At 41.8% G+C, this 18,804-nt stretch overlaps 1 protein-coding gene across 1 annotated transcript in view; it reads left to right on the top strand.

Moving 5' to 3' along the window:
- Positions 1 to 18,804, top strand: part of zdhhc13 (zDHHC palmitoyltransferase 13) — a 26,776-nt gene continuing 7,972 nt past the window's right edge. Inside the window, exons 1-9 of the mRNA XM_081348542.1 lie at positions 1 to 163; positions 2,162 to 2,373; positions 4,754 to 4,876; positions 12,283 to 12,360; positions 12,600 to 12,744; positions 13,620 to 13,684; positions 14,385 to 14,547; positions 16,297 to 16,422; positions 17,562 to 17,695. Coding sequence (XP_081204668.1) covers positions 140 to 163; positions 2,162 to 2,373; positions 4,754 to 4,876; positions 12,283 to 12,360; positions 12,600 to 12,744; positions 13,620 to 13,684; positions 14,385 to 14,547; positions 16,297 to 16,422; positions 17,562 to 17,695 — 1,070 coding nt within the window. The 5' untranslated portion in view covers positions 1 to 139. The remainder of the gene's footprint in view (positions 164 to 2,161; positions 2,374 to 4,753; positions 4,877 to 12,282; positions 12,361 to 12,599; positions 12,745 to 13,619; positions 13,685 to 14,384; positions 14,548 to 16,296; positions 16,423 to 17,561; positions 17,696 to 18,804) is intronic.

Genomic DNA, 18,804 nt, shown 5'->3' on the forward strand with positions numbered 1-18,804 from the left:
GAGGCAAAGCGGCCAATCAGAGCGCAGGATTTGTCACTCGTATCGAGGAAGTGGAAGATGCATTGAACGCACGCCCGATTTCAGTATCTGACAGAGTAAATTCTTCATGTTAAATCACGTATAACCTCGCTCAGAAGTGATGGATTGGTCAGAAGGAGACGGAGTAAGAGAGAAAATGTTTATATTATTTTTTTGTTACGTCGTTAGATGGATTTATAAGAACGGTTAAGCTAACTTAGCATCTTCTGCTAACTGATCACCTGTGTGTTTGTGCTGATCGATTCAAGGCGCGTTTAATCATATGATTAGATTTGACCTGTAAAACAAACCGTGCCATGATCATTGCCTTTAATAATCTATTATTGACCATAAATATGGGCTACAAATTGAACATTGGTTTTGCAGTTTTTTTTTGTTTTTTTTTAGCTCATTGGAAGGTTAGATCGTCAGATTCCAAGTCAGTTGTTTACTAACAATAACAAAATGGTTGTCTGTTATTTAATTGTGCACTTAATATTTTTTGCTAATTTAAAAAGTTTTACATATAAAGAAAATAATTAAATATGATTAAAATTATACATACTTGACATAAAGTCTCCAGACCTATCAGCAGGGCCGGCTCCAGATATGAGATGGAAGGTGGGCCGGGTGTATTTTGTTTAGTTTTCTTTTTTTTACTATTTAGTAACACTATAGCTATATATATATATATATATATATATATATATATATATATATATTTTTTTTTTACCCCTTAACAGATCCTGTACATCAATTAAGTAACTTTAGATTTTTAGATTTGATAAAAAAGGGACAGGTCGTTTAAAATAACTATTTACATCACTATTTGCAACAGCTTTTTGCTCATTTTAGAAAACTGTTACAAACTAAAAATGTTAATTTTATCTGAAATGCTGTTTTTCTTATTATTCTCACGTCTGTTAATGTAGTATATAACATTACAGATTTGTGTCCATTGTTATTTTTTACATTTTTATTTTTACATTCTTATGTAGCCTATATTTATATTTTTATTTTATTATTATTATTTTTTTACCACATGACAGATCTTGTATCAGTTTAGTAACTTTAGATTTGAGGAAAACGGGGCAGGTCTTGAAAAAGATCTACTTCATCACTATAAGTTACAACATTAGCTTTCTACCCATTTTAGAGAATTCTGTTACAAACTCACCCATGTCCAGTTCATGTGTTATTGCTTTTTCATGAGCTAAATACAAGGTTTTCCTCTCAGAACAAGAAATCTGTGCATGTTGTGTTTTATTAGGCTACAGAGTGTGGTAACTCTTGATTACAAATCATCATGAAGATTCAAACTTCGCAGGGAGTTTGATTGACAGGCGATCTGACCAATCATAATCCGCCATCTGCGTCCGACAAAGCAGTTAGGAGAGTTAGTAGATTAACTTTGGAGGATTTGAATTTGAAAAACGGAGTTTACTGACGTCTTTCCGTGGTTAAAACAACATTCTTTCTGATGTTCATTTATGTTTATTTAATACTATAAATGAACTAGAAGGAAGAGATGATCGGTTCACCAAGCTATAGCTTTACTGAGGCTCTACAGCGATCTGTCAGACACATTAAAAAGCCACAAAACGGTATTTATTGTTTAAATTGCGTTAAAAAATGACCAAATTTGAAAGTTGAGACTTTGTTTCATATTAAAAGTACCATGCTCTGTCCTGTCTGTCAGTGCGTTGTCAGTGTCCTCTCTGCTCCGCGATGTTATGTTTCACTGCATAGGAACATGGTGCGTGTGCAGCGATTGAAGATTGAACAATTTTGTGATTGGCTGTTATGTGGTGTGGGGCCAAGGTGGGCCAAGCTTCTGATTGGGTGGGCCAGGCCCACCCTGGCCCCCCCGTGGAGCCGGGCCTGCCTATCAGTCTTCTAGAAAAATATCTGTTTTATTTTACATTGAGAGGGTCTCTCCCTCATGGGCGCTGCCATGTTGTCATCACATGACCAGCCTTGTCATGCACTTTTTACTATAACAACTACTACTATTAGTATCAATAATAAAAATAAGTTTGCCATTTCTGTCAATTATTCAGTTGGTTCATTATCACAAACCATTTGCATTTTGTGTTAATTTTTAAAATCAGTCAGAAATAGCCTGTAATGTTTTGTTTTACAGTGCCACTCCCATGGTCACATGGGTGACAGTTGCCATGGACACGGCGGTGGCCACTCCCACAGCCACGGTCATGGAGGTCATGGAGGTCCTGGCTTTGGTGGTTTCATGCCCGGCAGCTTCCAGGGCCCGGGACCTCTTGATTCCACGCAGCAGCCGAGGAAGTTCTCGCACCCTGAGGACAGCAGTTCCTGGGATATCGTCAAAGCAACACAGTAAGACTTATTCCCTTGAAATGCAATAAACATTAATGGGATAACACTTTCGCATCACTGGGAATACTTAACAGCTGGTGATGTTATTAAGATACCCTGGAGAATTTTGGGCACAGCTGTGAAAGTATTTGTGCAATCCTGTGAATAAAAGCATAAATCTTATGAAAAAAATTATGTTCAAGTCAGGATAGTCTTGTCAAAAATATCGATATTTCGATATGTGTTGATTCTGAAATATCTGAGACGATTCCAATAGGCTACTCCTTTTTGCAGTATCGAATCGATACACCGATACCAGCTGCGCTCTCTTCCTCTCCAACTGTGAGTTGACACACATCCGCCTCCTCTCATTCACTCCGGTTAAATAGTGTTGGTGTGACTGGGTCTGAATTTCGGCACGATTCCCGCAGATTTTGCACTCACATCCGCAGCGCGCACATAATAAAGTGCCAAAATGAGCTCTTTTTCGCAGCTTATTAATGGTCAAATACATGGTCAATAATGCCTACTTGGTGAGTATTGTTATTTTATTACTGTTTACTTGCCTTTTTAAAATTCAATTTACCATTTGAAACCAAGCTTCCTTGTGCTGTAAGCTATTGCAAGATAATTACCCAATACATTGAGTTAGCAAATATTTGTGAGATAATTGTAATGGTAATTGATCAATGTTTATATATGAAAAAAGCTTAAAAGCTTTATCATATAAAGTGATCTCTTCAGAAGAATTTTTTGATTGCCTAGACTTTCAATAGATGGACAAAAAAAGAAATAGTATTAAAAATATCTGTATGACAGTATATGCAGTGTTTTTTCCCTGTGGTATTGAAAATATTACTTTTCAAGGTATCGTATCGAGGATAGAAATTCCAGTATAGTGACAACACTAGTTCAGGACATGTTTTATGTTGTTTTGTAATATCTGGGTTTCTATCTGGTTTTCTAACTCAAGCGGCGTCCAGATGTGTTGTCTCACCTGCATGCTTCACACTGCTCAAATACTTCATTTCCATTAGAGGGTGCATATCTGTTTTAGTGTTGTCACGATACCAAAATTATTGTTTCGATACCGATACCAAGTCAAGTATTGCGATTTCGATACTTTTTCGATACTTTTCCTGAAAAGGGAGAAACACTCTCAAATATCATTGCTGTGCTTTATTTTAAAACCGGGACAACATTTAATCATATAACACACTAATTAATGAACATATGAACAGCAGATATATTAAACATTTGAACAAAATATGAAATATCAAAATATAAAAAATAAATTAGAGCAATGACATTCAAGGTAAAAAATATATACATTTAGCAGCATTATCTCATTTATCATAAACACAAGAGCTTTATCTTGATTCTGAACTTTGAATAAAAATATGAACAGCGATTATATTAAACAATGTTTAATATTGGTATGATAAGCCTTATTTGTGATATATTTGACGTGGGGAGAGAGTTGTGGAAGGCCTATACTTCATGTTAAACATATAGCAGCAAAGACAACGTCGGCAGTGTTGACTGCAAAATAGGCTACAGAATAATTCGTTCAGTATTGAGAGGTGCAATATTTGAAAATCGATCATATGTTTTAAATTACATTGTATTTGTCAAATCTTTCAAACATCAAAATGTCATTGATTAATATGTATTCGTGTCAAAATGACATAGAAACATCTTTTCCTATTCTATTTTGCCTGGAAACGCTTCCAACACGTGTGCGTGTCGCGTGAAAAATAGATTTCTAGAATGCACGCGTTTTCCGCGCGTCTCGAGCTGCACCCAGACGCGTGTGTCACGCAGGCAGTTAACATCATGGGAGCCGAAATAAAAACGGACACGACACGCAGCCAGTGTGTGTCAGGCCTTTACAAATCTGGAACGCGGTCATTCTTAGAAGCGATAGCCTACTAATAAATTAAGGAATCGTGACGTATTTCATTTCCGGTTTTCTTTTGAAGTATCGGTGCACCGTGCAACAGAGCAAAGTAGGCAACTTACTTCCATATGTCACTCCTCCTCGCGTCATCTTTTTCTACGAGTCGTGGACCACTTGTGCTCATAGACAGTATATAAACGATTATGCTCGCACATGCAGCCATCTCTGTAGTGTTTTGTCACATGAGACTGACAGCAGCAGGTTCTTTGCTGCGTGCGTCAGGAAAAAAACACAGACGTCCATAGGGAGGCTTTTTTTTAAGTATCGATACTGATAAATTTAGGTATCGTGACGTTTTTAATTTCCGAGTATCGCGATACTTTTGAAGTATCGATACATCGTGCAACACTAATCTGTTTTATCACTTGTTCAAGCAGAGAACCTGATGTGTATGTGTGTATGATGCAAAAAAGTTTTTCCATTATTTGTTTTAAATTGCAGGTTTGGTGCTCTTGAGAGGTGTAAAGAACTTATAGAGGCTGGTTATGACGTCAGGCAGCCTGACAAAGAAAATGTTACGCTGCTCCACTGGGCTGCCATCAACAATCGAGCAGATATTGTCAAGTAAGATTTGTTGTTTCATGCCTTTTTCATGGAGTTATAAGTTGATTTAGTTTAAGGTTCAAGGTAGAACTGCATGATTCTGGATAAATTGATCACAATTTGAACTAGAGATCGTTATTCTCCCACGATTTTGAATGGACGTGTATAGTATTGTTGTGAACTTAGAATCGAAAGACCAGGAGACTTGGTTGTTTCTTCAGCAGGATTCTTTATTGAGAACACGAGCTGTCGGTAGCTGCAGTCACCAAGTCTGAATAAGTGAAATGTTCTCTTACAGTTTATATACATTTAGGGGCAGAAACCAAAAAGACAGGTTTAGGAACCGGTTCTAGTCTGAGAGTGCTGCCCACCCTAATTCACTCAGCATATCTATTCAAATGCTGAGACCCGAGTACAGGACTGGCAGGACTCTCTTGTTAAAACACAAAATCCGAGAGCCATTAAGAGTTTCAGTAAAACAGGACTGACCGTAGTCTTTTGCTAGAAAACTCTGCTAATAATAATTTATACCTAACCTTAACATGCTAAATTCAATGTAAACCTAAATTAAACATTTTAATAAATTTGCATTCCCACAGTATTTTTATAGTAACGTGATTTACTATAGGTTCTCACTAATTGAATTGCTGCAGTCCATTTTAAAGATATTTCATTAATTAGATTTTTTTTGAGTGAACTATTCAGTGACTTGTTTCATTACTAAATGAATCTGCTTTTTTTACGAATCTCTTGAATGAATGATTCAATGGCAAATCAAATTTAAGTCACTTGTCGCCACCTACAATTTAAATAAACAATCTTTATTTGAAGCCAAGTCAAGTTTATTTATATAGCGCTTTTCACAATACAGACTGTATCAAAGCAGCTTCACAGTATTAAATTAAAATAATACATCAATGTTTGTTTCTAGTGGAAACCGTCCACGTTTGGTAATGCTGATAAATAGTATTGTTGATTGATTAATTAAATTAAATATCCCCAAATGTCCCCAACTGAGCAAGCCAAAGGCAACAGTGGCAAGAAACTGAAAAACTCCATCAGGTGACCTAATGGAGAAAAAAAAAAACCTTGGGAGAACCCAGGCTCAGTCGGGGGCCAGTTCTCCTCTGGCGTTTATGAACTAGAGACCGGATTTAACTGTAAGATTAAAAGTATTATATGAATGCCTGGCTGAAGAGATGCGTCTTTAATCTAGTTTTAAACTGGGAGAGCGAGTCTGAGCAACGAACAGTATCAGGAAGACTATTCCAGAGTTTTGGAGCTAAATGTGAAAATGATCTCCCTCTTTTGGTGGACCTAGATATCCTAGGTATGACCAAAACCCTCGAATTTAGTGATCTTAAAGAGAGCGATGGATTATAGGGCGATAGAAGATCCGTTAAATAAACTGGAGCTAAGCCGTTTAGGGCTTTATAAGTCAGTAGCAATACCAATTAATACGGAACTTTATAGATAACCAATGTAGTGATGATAAAATTGGTGTTATATGATCATATTTTCTTGATCTAGTAAGAACTCTAGCGGCGGCATTTTGGACTAACTGTAGCTTGTTTATTGAGGATGCAGGACAACCAGCTAATAAAGCATTACAGTAATCTAGTCTCGAGGTCATGAACGCATTAACTAACTTTTCTGCATCAGAAACGTACTCGGTTACTAACGTAACCTCGGTTCTCTCTAGAAGAGGGAACGAGTATTGCGTAAGTAGCTTACGCATCGGGAAAGTCTTCTTTCTTCGAGATCTGAAGCCAAAAAATTATCCTTCGCGCCCTCCGCGCCCTTCTAACCGTCAGAATGGGCGTGGCCAGCGTGTATATATTCAGCGCTCACAGGCTAAAATTCTGGTTTTCGCAGTCTGAAGCGCAAAAGCTCGTGGCGCGACACGGCAGGGTACGCAATACTCGTTCCCTCTTCTAGAGAGAACCGAGGTTACGTTAGTAACCGAGTACGTTCTCTTACGAGAGGTTCTCTCGTATTGCGTAAGTAGCTTACGCATCGGGAACCCTTTGTCAACGCCGTGTGCGCCGAGCATCCAGCCCATGAATCCCAGGGAAACCGGGGAAAACATTCTGCTGGAAAATGTGGCCGGTCGAGAGACGGGCCAGTGTAGTACATGCACTTCCTGCAGCATATGAAATAGAGCGGCGCGGCCGGTCTATAAACATAGCAGTACAACAGTAGGGCCGGCGGAGCGAGCCCAAACAGTACATAAGCACTCATAAGGGTAGGAGAAAACGACATAGTCGGTCTCACATGAAGAGAAAAAATTCCCACGCGGCAGAGAATAATGCGGGCGGCCAGCAGCGCGGGCCAGCACCGATAACAGCGCGTAACGGGAAAATAGGAAACAGAGCGGATCAGCCGGTCTGAGTCAAACACTTCACCCTGAGTGGTAACCAGAATAGCGCCAGCATATGAACGTAGTCTGCACACGGGAGCTGGGCAGAGCATACATGTCACTTATACTGACAATATTTTGCCTGTAGGGCAGGAACTTCCAGGTTATAAAACCTCACGAATGTAGACGGGGAGGCCCAGCCCGCCGCCATACAAATTTCGTGGATAGAAATTCCGCTGGACCAGGCCCACGACGAGGCCATGCCTCTAGTGGAATGGGCTCTGATGCCCAGAGGGCACTGCAGGTGTTTGGAGGCATAAGCTGCTGCTATCGCGTCCACTATCCACCTGGACAAGCTCTGCTTCGAGGCGGCAAGACCCTTGGTGCGTCCGCCGAAGGAAACAAAGAGCTGCTCTGAACGCCTGAAAGCGGCGGAGCGCGTGATGTAAACTCTCAGCGCCCGGACAGGGCATAGGAGGTTATCACTGTCCCCATCATCGGATGCTGGCAGAGCCGAGAGGGAAATAACTTGTGCCCTAAACGGGGTTCCAATCGCTTTGGGGATGTAACCGTGCCTCGGTCTGAGAATGACTTTCGAGTCATTCGGCCCGAACTCGAGACATGCAGGGCTAACAGATAGCGCGTGCAAATCACCCACTCGTTTGACTGAAGACAAAGCTATCAGAAAAACGGTTTTAAGCGACAGATACCTTAGATCCGCAGATTCAAGCGGTTCAAAGGGAAAAGCCTTTAGGGCCGCCAGGACCAAGGACAGATCCCACGAGGGAACCGAGGGGGGCCGCGGGGGGTTCATCCGTTTAGCTCCTCTGAGGAAGCGGATAATGAGCTCATTCCTTCCCATTGCCCGGCCGAGCGTCGTCTCAGCGAACGCTGTAATAGCGGCCACATATACTTTGAGCGTGGAAGGGGATCTGCCCTTTTCCAACAGCTCTTGCAAGAAGGAGAGCACCCGCGGAACCCCGCATGCGCGCGGATCCAGGTTTTGAGTAGCGCACCATTTAGAAAACACCGACCATTTAGACGCGTAGAGCCGTCTCGTGGAGGGGGCTCTAGACTGCGTGATCGTGTTCACGACCCCTTCTGACAGACCAACGGGTATCCGTTGATCACCCATGCATGCAGCGACCAGCGCTCTGGATGGGGATGCCAGATCGATCCAGCGGCTTGGGAGAGGAGATCCTTTCTCACCGGGATCGGCCATGGGGGTGAGTGCGACAGCCTCACTAGCTCTGGGTACCAAGTTTGGTTTTCCCATCGCGGGGCTATAAGCAGCACTGAGTGGTGCGTTTCTCTGATCCTCGAAATGACCTGTGGCAACAGGGAGATTGGAGGAAAAGCATACAGCGGGAGGCTGGGCCATGTCTGGGACAGCGCGTCCTCGCTCTTCGAGTAAAACTTCGGGCATTGAGCATTGTCTTTCGACGCAAAGAGGTCGATTTCCGCTCTGCCGAACAGGCGCCAGAGAAACTGGACTGTCTGGGGGTGCAGAGACCATTCTCCCGGGGGAATGTTGTCCCTGGACAGTCTGTCTGGACCGACATTCAGGTGGCCCGGCACGTGCGCGGCTCTCAGCGAGCGCAGCGAGCGGTAAGCCCACACGAGGAGGCGTTCTGTCAGCCTGCACAGGTTCCTGGATCTGACACCGCCCTGTCGGTTCACATAGGATACCACGGTCATATTGTCCGAGCGGACTAGCACATGGTGATCCCGTATGAATGGGAGGAAGCGCCTGAGCGCGTTCTCGACCGCTATCATCTCCAAACAATTTATGTGGAGGCATCTTTCCCGGTCTGACCATAGGCCAAAAGCCGGTTTGCCCTCGAACAGAGCGCCCCAGCCTGAGGTGGAAGCGTCCGTCGAGATAACTTTGCGGTGTGAGATAGCTCCCATTGTCACTCCCCGCTGGTACCAGTCGGCCGCTAACCAGGGCTTCAGAGCTGAAACGCAGCTCTGAGTCACTCTGATGCGAATACCGCCGGAAGCCCATGCTCTGTGAGGCACTCGGGCATTCAGCCAGCGTTGTAGCGGGCGCATTCGTAAAAGACCCAGCCGAAGCACTGCTGCGGCTGAGGCCATGCAACCCAGTAGCCTCTGAAATGTTTTGAGAGGTACGGTGCTGCCCGGCCGGAGGGACGCGGCCAGGCGTCGAATGCAGCGCGCGCGCTGTGTCGACAGGCGGGCCGTCATCGCTACAGTGTCCAGATCCAAACCCAGAAAAGAGGTTGATTGACTGGGCACGAGCGAGCTCTTGGTCCAGTTGACCGTAAGCCCCAGGCTGTCCAGATGGCTTAAAAGCACTGTTCTGTGGGCGATGAGTTCGGCCTCTGACTGTGCTAGGATCAGCCAGTCGTCCAAGTAGTTCAGAATTCGCATTCCCCGACCCCTCAGGGGAGCGAGAGCCGTGTCCATGCACTTCGTGAATGTGCGAGGTGCCAAAGACAGGCCGAACGGCAGGACGGTGTACTGATATACCTGACCGTCGAAGGCGAATCTCAAGAATGGCCTGTGACGGGGTATAATCTGGATCTGAAAGTATGCGTCTTTCAGATCGAGAGATATAAACCAGTCCCTCGGGCGAATTTGCGCGAGGATTTGTCTGGTTGTGAGCATTTTGAACGGTCTTTTCATAAGAGCCTTGTTCAAACGTCTCAGATCTAGAATTGGTCTGAGAGCTCCGTCCTTCTTGGGAACGAGGAAATAACGGCTGTAAAAGCCCGACTCGCTCATGGAAGGGGAAACCGGTTCTATTGCCCTTTTGCACAGAAGTGTGGCTATTTCTGCTCGAAGTAGATGTGCTACTTCCCCATTCACTCTGGTCTCGACGCGCGCTTGAAAGCGCGGAGGGCGACGAGCGAACTGCAGAGTATAGCCTCGTTTTACTGTGCTCAGCACCCATTCTGACGCGCCTGGAATAGCTTCCCACGCTTTCGCGTGTGCGGCCAGGGGCAGAATAGCCTCCGGGCTCTGATCGCCGCTGATCGCGGGCTCGAGAGCTCGAAACGGAGGGGCGGGCGTGATGCGCGCGCTCTTGGTGCTTAGATACGGCGGGTCGCTCACAGCGGTGACCGGCCGTTTTACACACAGCGTCCCGGTGGTCTTTGACGGGGAACATACAGTGTGAAGCATGACGCTCGAAGGCGACGTCGGGGGCGAAGTACGAGAGCGGATGTGTGAGCGCGTAGAAGCGGGCACAGCATCCGTGTTTATAACCTGACCGGTACAGAGGGGTTGTGTAACAGAGCGGGCAGTGGGTAGGTGTGGGCACAGCGGGGTGGACACATGACCTACTTTTGACACTCGAGCGGCTTGTGCCAGCTTTATGCGAGTGGGCTCTGTGAGAGACACGGGGTCTACAGTGCTTGTGTGCAGAGGTGAACACAGATAAGTGGGCACATTTACTGCATTTGAAACACTTACAGCGCGAGGCGCGCGACCAGGCATAATACTCTCTTTGAGATTTCTCTGGGTCGCCGTGAAAACGGCGGTTGTGTGCGAGGGAGAGACTCCGGCGAGCTTCTGTGCGCCTGGTTGGTCTCCGGCGGTCGCTGTGAGCGGCGCTTCTTCTTGCGCGGCCCAGCAGGGACGGGCGGGGAGACATGCTGGTCGAAAACTTCAAGCCGAGCCCGCAGGGTCGACATTGAAAGTTCCTCGCACTCGGGGCAGCCGCCCGTGGAGAGTGCGGTGGCGGCGTGATCGCGGCCCAGGCAGAGAGCGCAGATGAGATGGCGGTCTCCGTCGCTGAGCGTGGCGTGGCACGAGCCGCAAGAAAAACGGGGCATTTTGAGAAAAACGCCCCGTGCTCTTTTAGAGAAGAGGGTGTGTTGCAGTAGGCGAACACACAGAGAAAGGATATGACGCCGGATAGCGTAGCAGGCACGGAAGGCTGAAGGCGGCGAAGGCGGCCGGCTTCTTCAGGCGCTGTCCTAGGCTTGCTGGTCGCTGGTTTCAACGGCGGCGGCTTCTCCAGATCCAGCGATGCGAAGAGCTTCGCTGAAGACAAGAAAATCAGAATTTTAGCCTGTGAGCGCTGAATATATACACGCTGGCCACGCCCATTCTGACGGTTAGAAGGGCGCGGAGGGCGCGAAGCGCCCTCATTGGTTGCCGCGTTCATAGCGCTCACCGATAGGCTTAAGCAGTTGCGGCCGAGCAGCCAATGAGCACGCTTATACAGCCTGCCTAGGTCTGTCGGCTGCTGCACTGCGTTGACAATGAATACAAAATTAAGGATAATTTTTTGGCTTCAGATCTCGAAGAAAGAAGACTTTCCCGATGCGTAAGCTACTTACGCAATACGAGAGAACCTCTCGTAAGAGAACTGATAGCATATTACGTAGCTTAGCAATGTTTCTAAGGTGGAAAAAGGCTGTTCTTGTAACATATGAAATATGATTTTCAAAAGACAGGTTGCAGTCTAATATAACACCCAGGTCTTTTACTGTAGAGCAGTGGTTCCCAAATCTGTCCTGCCGGCACCGCAACACTGCACGTTTTCTTTGTCTCCCTAATCAAACACACCTGATTCAACTCATCAGCTCATTATCACATGGGTTAATCTGAATTATAAGGCGCGATTTAGGATTGAACATTTACAATTGTGGTTCTGATGTTTTCTATTTTCTCAGTGAAGAACTTCATGAAATCATTACTACTAAACTGTAACGGAATATTTTGTTCAGGTGACGTCTGTTTATTTGTTAGTCTAGCCACAGTGATAGTTTTGTATTGCTTGAAATATGATTGAAATCACTTCAAAAAGAAAAAAATCCGTGAAGTGCGACATTATAATTGTGTGCTTGGGGCTTTTAATGGTGAGACTTTTTGGTTTTTGTAATCAGGCTCTCAAAAATGTTGATTGTATTTAGATTTATCAGCCAATATATCTGTTATTGGCTTTCAAATGTAGAATTATCGGTTATATCGTTCCAGCCAAAACGTTAATATCAGTGCTTCCCTACTTTTAAATGTTATAACACTTCAAATCAATTCACTGGAGTTTATTAAACCTGTTCTTATTTGTATGCATATGTTCTGCTGTATTTCATAGATACTACATATCTAAAGGTGCTGTCATTGACCAGTTAGGCGGTGACCTGAATTCTACACCACTCCACTGGGCCATACGGTGAGATACATTCCCAGCTGAAATAGAGATCATTTTGCAATGACATACCATAATGTCCTCTTTAATGTAATGATAGAAGAGCTGACATCCGCATTCATACATCATACAAGTCACTAAAATTCCAGTTGGTTAAATGTCAATGCAAAAATGGCTTTGAAAAATGTTGATTCTTGCCGCGTTTGCTTGCACTTGACAGTGTTTGATATCTCCCGATGGTGTTCTTTGTCACCTCTGAACAGGCAGGGTCATTTGTCTATGGTCATTCAGCTGATGCGTTATGGAGCTGATCCATCATTAGCAGATGGTGAAGGGTATCGCAGTCTCCATCTGGCTGTGCTCTTCCAGCATATGCCCATTGCTGCCTACCTCATGGCCAAAGGACAGGTGTGACACGCACACACACACACACACACACACACACACACACACACACACACACACACACACACACACACACACACACACACACACACACACACACACACACACACACACACACACACAGTGACATTTTAAATGGCGATAAAGGGTTTGAATACTAGGGCTGTCACTTTACGTTCGAAAATCGATTGCACAGTCGATTGGACCAACCAACGCAAGTTTCGAAAACGAAAATAGGGAATCGATTTTAACGGTCTTTTCTCGGAGCGCGTCCAGCTCGTCACGATACGCCTGCAGCGAACGCGCGTCATACAGCAACTCTGACAAACACGCATAACAGCAAATTATCCTTCTGCATTCTCTTTTTACTACAAAACTGTGAATTCTGCCGGTATGCAGACAGTCTCATGCATTCAGATACAAATTCGGGCTACGCGTCTACAATCGCCTACGTACCAGGCGAAATTTGTTTGACATTTCTAATCGTAAACACAGCCATGTTGAAGACTGAGGTAATATTTTTCATTAATGTTATGGCAGTCCACTCTGCTTATTGTTTTTCGAGAATATTGCGCTCCTGTTTGTCATTGTGCACGAAACTTCACGCCAATAAATCATCAGAAATATTGCAGACTTGTGCGCGTCTCAAGCGCCCTCTTTACGTTCGTCCTAATGCCTGTTCGTTGTCCGTGGATTTGCCCATAGGCTATTTTGCGTTTAAAATGGAAACGTCTTTAGACATGGAAAATCGATTTTACAATCGATTCAATGAACACTTACGTCTCAAAAATCGAACAGGATTTTTTCACAAAAGTGACAGCCCTATTGAATACTGAGTAATGTCGTTGAATACACTTCTTGTTCCTGTGTTGTTGCAGGAAGTGGATACACCGGACATAAATGGACAAACCCCACTGATGTTGGGGGCACAAAAAATAATTGGGTAAGACGACCAGTTGAAAAAAGACACAATTAATACAAAGTCAATGGTTTCCTGTATTATATTATAATATTTCCTTTGGCTTTAGTAGAGTAACATAGTCAATTCTAAAAGTCAGTTATTTCATTTTTCATCATGTAATATCACAATTTGATTAAAAAATCTTTAATCGCAAATTTTTATTTTAGCGTATATATGTTTGTTGTAACTTTTTATCAAAGAATCTTTGATAAAAGGTGTGTCACGGTTTCCGAAATGGTTTCAACATTGATAATAATCAGAAATGTTTCTTGAGCGCTAAATCAGCATATTAGAATGATTTCTGAAGGATCATGTGACACTGAAGACTGGAGTTATGATGCTGAAAATTCAGCTTTGCATCACAGGAATAAATTACATTTTAAAATATGTATTGAAATAGAAAACAGTTTAATACTGTCAGTATTATTTGTCATAATATTTCACAAAATTAAAATTTTCTTTGTATTTTCATGTTTTATGGTCATCTTTTTATCTTTTACTGACATTTGGCATTTAGCTAGTGTTAATTTTAAGAACCTTCACTCTAGAACATCTATCATAAAGTATATCAGATGTGGCCTGGCTGACAAGGTGTGTTTTGATGTAGGCTGTAGTTAAACACTTTCCTGTGCTGGTGTTTCTCTCTTCTCACACCTTGTTGCTGTGGTTTGCTAAAACACAGACCTGAACCCACAAACTTCCTGATAAAGTGCAACGCTTCAGTGAACGCGGTGGATAAAGTGAACAGAAACTCTCCTCTACACTGTGCTGTACTGGCCGGCAATGTGGATGCGGCCCACATCCTGCTGGAGGCTGGAGCCAGCGTGGACCTGGAGAATACCAATGTAAGTGTCCACACACACCCTTCAGCTTGCTTACATTTCATGGAGGGAGAATGTTATTAAATTTTTTGGTTTATTTATTATTTATTAAGAAATTAAATCGGGTCAACTTTGATTTTATGTTTTAAGTATGTCACGTTATCTGTGCGAATAAGATAACAGCAGTTATCAGGCTGGCCTTGAAGAGGACCTATTATGGCCTTTTATAATTTTTCACATATTTTACATTGCAGCACCTTTCTTCCCAGTCTGTCAGTAACTCTCTGTTTAAAGGTCCCATTGCATGAAAATTTCACTTTGAGGTTTTTTAACCTTAATATGAGTTTCCCTAGCCTGCCTATGGTCCCCCAGTGGCTAGACGTTTTGATGGGTGTAAACCAAGCCCTGGGTATTTTTGAGAAAATGAAAGCTCAGACGGGCGAATCTAGAAATCTTCCCCTTATGTCGTCATAAGGGGAAAGGTTACCTCCCCTTTCTCTTCTTTGCCCGCAAAAATAATGTGTCCCGCCAATGAGAAAATGAGCTGTGCGAGCACAATATTGTTTTTTCCATGAGAGACATCATGGCTTGCAAACGAAGCGAAGCATGGCAGTTTTTGGATGTACAAATGAACACAAAAGTATTTTTTTAGTTCCTTCATCCGAGCCTCTGAAGAACCAGTGGGTTATGTGAATTTCTGATGTGTAATTGTTCAAGTTCAGACAGATAATCTTTCTCTCAAAGTCGTTCAATACTGTTTATGCATCAGTAAATCAAGCCAGTGACTAAACGATCAAATTCACGTCGTTTCTCTTAGTAGGATGAAAATAATCTTACTTAAACTGTGATTAATATATATATATATATACAGAAAGCGATCAAAGAACAATCTCTTTCCAATCCCCCAAGCTGTCAATCACACAGCGCGAGTTTATCTGGACACTTGCCAAAACTCGTTATGAAATCAATGACGCTGTTACACTGCACAACGAAGCTCTTACTGTACTTACCTAATTTTTGCATTGTGAAATCATTAGTGAGAGTGCAGAAACTGCGTTGCAATGATAAGATCTTCATTCACGCGATCAACGGGCTGCCATCTACTCAATGCTCATCACTGCAACCTTTTATGTGATGGGAATAGATCTAAATACTTAAACTTCTCACAATTCGTTAATCCCGATAGCTGTAATAGTAAAAACGTATAATAGCTGTAATAGTAAAAGTTTTCGAGAGAGTTCCACATGTAATGCTACATATTTCATATGCAAGCATGTCAGCTAATCACAGCAGAGGGCGTTTACACTGAAGTCTTACAGCCAATCACAGCAGTGGGCGTTTACACTGAAGTCTCACAGCCAATCACAGCAGTGGGCGTTTACACTGAAGTCTCACAGCAGACACGCCCCTTCAAACAGAGCGTTCAAATCAGAGGCTAAAATCAGGCTAGGAAATTATAACAACTTTTGATCTAAAAAAACATACTAACATTATAAGGGCACCCCAGGAAACTTTCTAAAATAATCCATGCAATGGGACCTTTAACAGTTATTCCTATGTGAAAGTACTTGCATTCGTTCCACATACATCTTAAATGTGTTATTGTTAGTTATTACATGTCCATCACTAAATCCAAAGCTGTTATGATTCTGTTTAAACCAGCAGAACAATAGCTGTAAACTGGTTCTGAAGCAGTGCTCTTCACTCACCTGGCCGTTCAGTTTGTAAGTTGAGCATTAGCTTGTGTTGCTGATGTGGTTGTGTTATTTTCAGGGTCACACTCCCATTGACCTGGCGCACCAGGTGCACAGCCCTCTGCTCATTCACACACTCAGTGCGACGAAGACGGAACGAATCAAAGCCAACTCCACATGTTTTAAACTGCTCAATAGATACAAGGTAACCTCATGCTCACACACACACGTGCCAAGTTTAAACCCATTTATGTTTAAAATATTTAGAAATAAGGTTTCACTTCGTGATGTAGATTTGATGCTCTAAAAATGTAGGTATTTTGGATTTGAACAAACCTCTAATTTTAACGTAGTATTAATTAAGCATTTGTGCTATAGATAGAACTCAGAATTTATTAGATAAAATAAAATAAAAATTAATAAAAATAAATGGTTAAATTGTCTATTTTAATATACTCATTATTATTGGATATGATGTGAATGTTATAATAAATGGATATGATTTTAATTATATTATATTAATTTAATAATATCAATTATTATTTTAATTTTTTAATTCATATTAAAATTAGTAATGTAATTACAGTAAATTTCATAGATTAGAATATTTAATTTATAAACATTGTTGTTATTTTTATTATTATTATTATTGAATATGATGTGGATGCTATGTTATTGTGGATATGACCTCTAATTAAAAATTACTATTATTATTACTGAATTGTTTTGTAAAAATTGTATCTATAAAATGTGTCTATACATTATTATTATTATTATTATTATTATTAACAAAAACATGAATGTTTTTATTAATTTAAGTGTAATGTTTTAGATATTGTTTCAAAAAGCATTAATGAATGTTAAAAATATGAATAAATGTATACATATAAATAATCATAATAATAATTCACATTCATAATAGTAAATAACATTTTCTTAAGAAAATGTAAAGCATAAAGTTTAATAGTAAAAAAAAAAAGTGTTTCATTGCATGTGGATCCCAGTTTTATTTGTTACAACCGTTTCAGGCAAACACACATACACACACATTCCCACACACACCACTCTCACTAACCTTATTAAGGAAGACGCGAGGCGATTATTTGAAATCCCAGGGCTGTATTTAACCTTGAATTAAGCTTTCAGAAACAAAAGCAGCCAATTTCTCTCATAATGTGTGTTTGGCCCTGGAGAATTCTCCATTTTTAGTTTTTTTTATTAAACAAGAAAATAACATTCCACTTATTCTCTGACCCACATTCCTCTGCTGTAACCCTGATTTTTCATTGCTGTTGAAAAGAGTTCATTATTCAGAGTGTGAGTGTGTGTGCTTGTCTGTTTCAGGTGTGTCTACAGTCTGTGTTCAGTGTTGTTGCGGTCGGAGCCATCGGTGCCATATTAGACATGAAGAGCGAGTCCTGGTTATTGAAGGGTGTTCTGCTGGCCTGCATCATGGCTGTGATCAACCTCACGTCAAGGTGCAACAAACACACTGCCTTTATTCATTCATTTTTCATATAGATTTAAAATGCCCTGTTGCTACAATATTTACCATTTTCACAGCAGATGCATTTGCGTTGGATATGATGTGACTGATTGTATGTCTTAAATGACTAAACACAAATTGCTCCTATAACATATTCACTAACATTTTGTTCACTAAAACTATGCACACCATTTTGATAGTTTAAAATCAATTGGATGTTTTTGGCAGAAAAGAAAAGATGTGAATGGTCTTTGTTGGTTAATTTTGTAATTATTGCCTCAATTTATCTGTCTCGATGGCAAAGCAGGTCAAAACAAAACAACAACAGACAAATTAAAGAATAATTTAATAAGCAGCAACCCAGAATAGAGAATACCATAGCAACTAGTTTAGTATTACATTTTGATTTTATTGAAATGTATTTAAATTGTATTGATTATTAAATATGATGTCTTATTGAATCTGTTTATATAATTTGCGATGCCATTGCACATACATCAGATACTTAAGCAAATTATTTTTTTAAGGATTCAGATGAAAGAACAGATTGAAACAGATGGTTAAAGTAACCATTAAAGCAATTCTTTGTTTTTTTTTTATGAAATAGTGCAGCATTTTTATAAATGATCCAGATAAAGGTCATTAAAGATCAACAACATCTCTTCTCTGATGACGTGTTTACTGGCGCGGGGGCGGGACAACCTGTCACTCACATGACATCGACCAATAGCAAACCACAACCATCCAATCAATTCCTGATGGACAAAATCATGTCCCGCCCTACATGTTTTCTCGTTTGAGGGGCCATTTTACTCTGATGTACGTCTGTAAAGAGAGAAAGGAATGTATGTAAAGAGAGAAAGGAGCCACCCCCCCATTTAAGCAAATGCAAATATGTGAACTAGTCAAGTACGAGTGTGCAATAATATTTAGTTCCTCACGAGGGCGCTGTAAGCTCAGTAGAGCTTCTCTGTTTAGCCTGAGAGTGCTACTTGCAGGGATAGTTCACCCAAACATTTAGCCTGGGTTTCCCCATGCTGCCTTGCAGCAGCACGATTTTATTCACGCTGCTAGGCAGCCTGGACACCATGGACCAGATTT

The sequence above is a fragment of the Scardinius erythrophthalmus genome (genome assembly GCF_964197995.2).
Source record: "Scardinius erythrophthalmus genome assembly, chromosome: 2".
NCBI lineage: Eukaryota > Metazoa > Chordata > Actinopteri > Cypriniformes > Leuciscidae > Scardinius > Scardinius erythrophthalmus.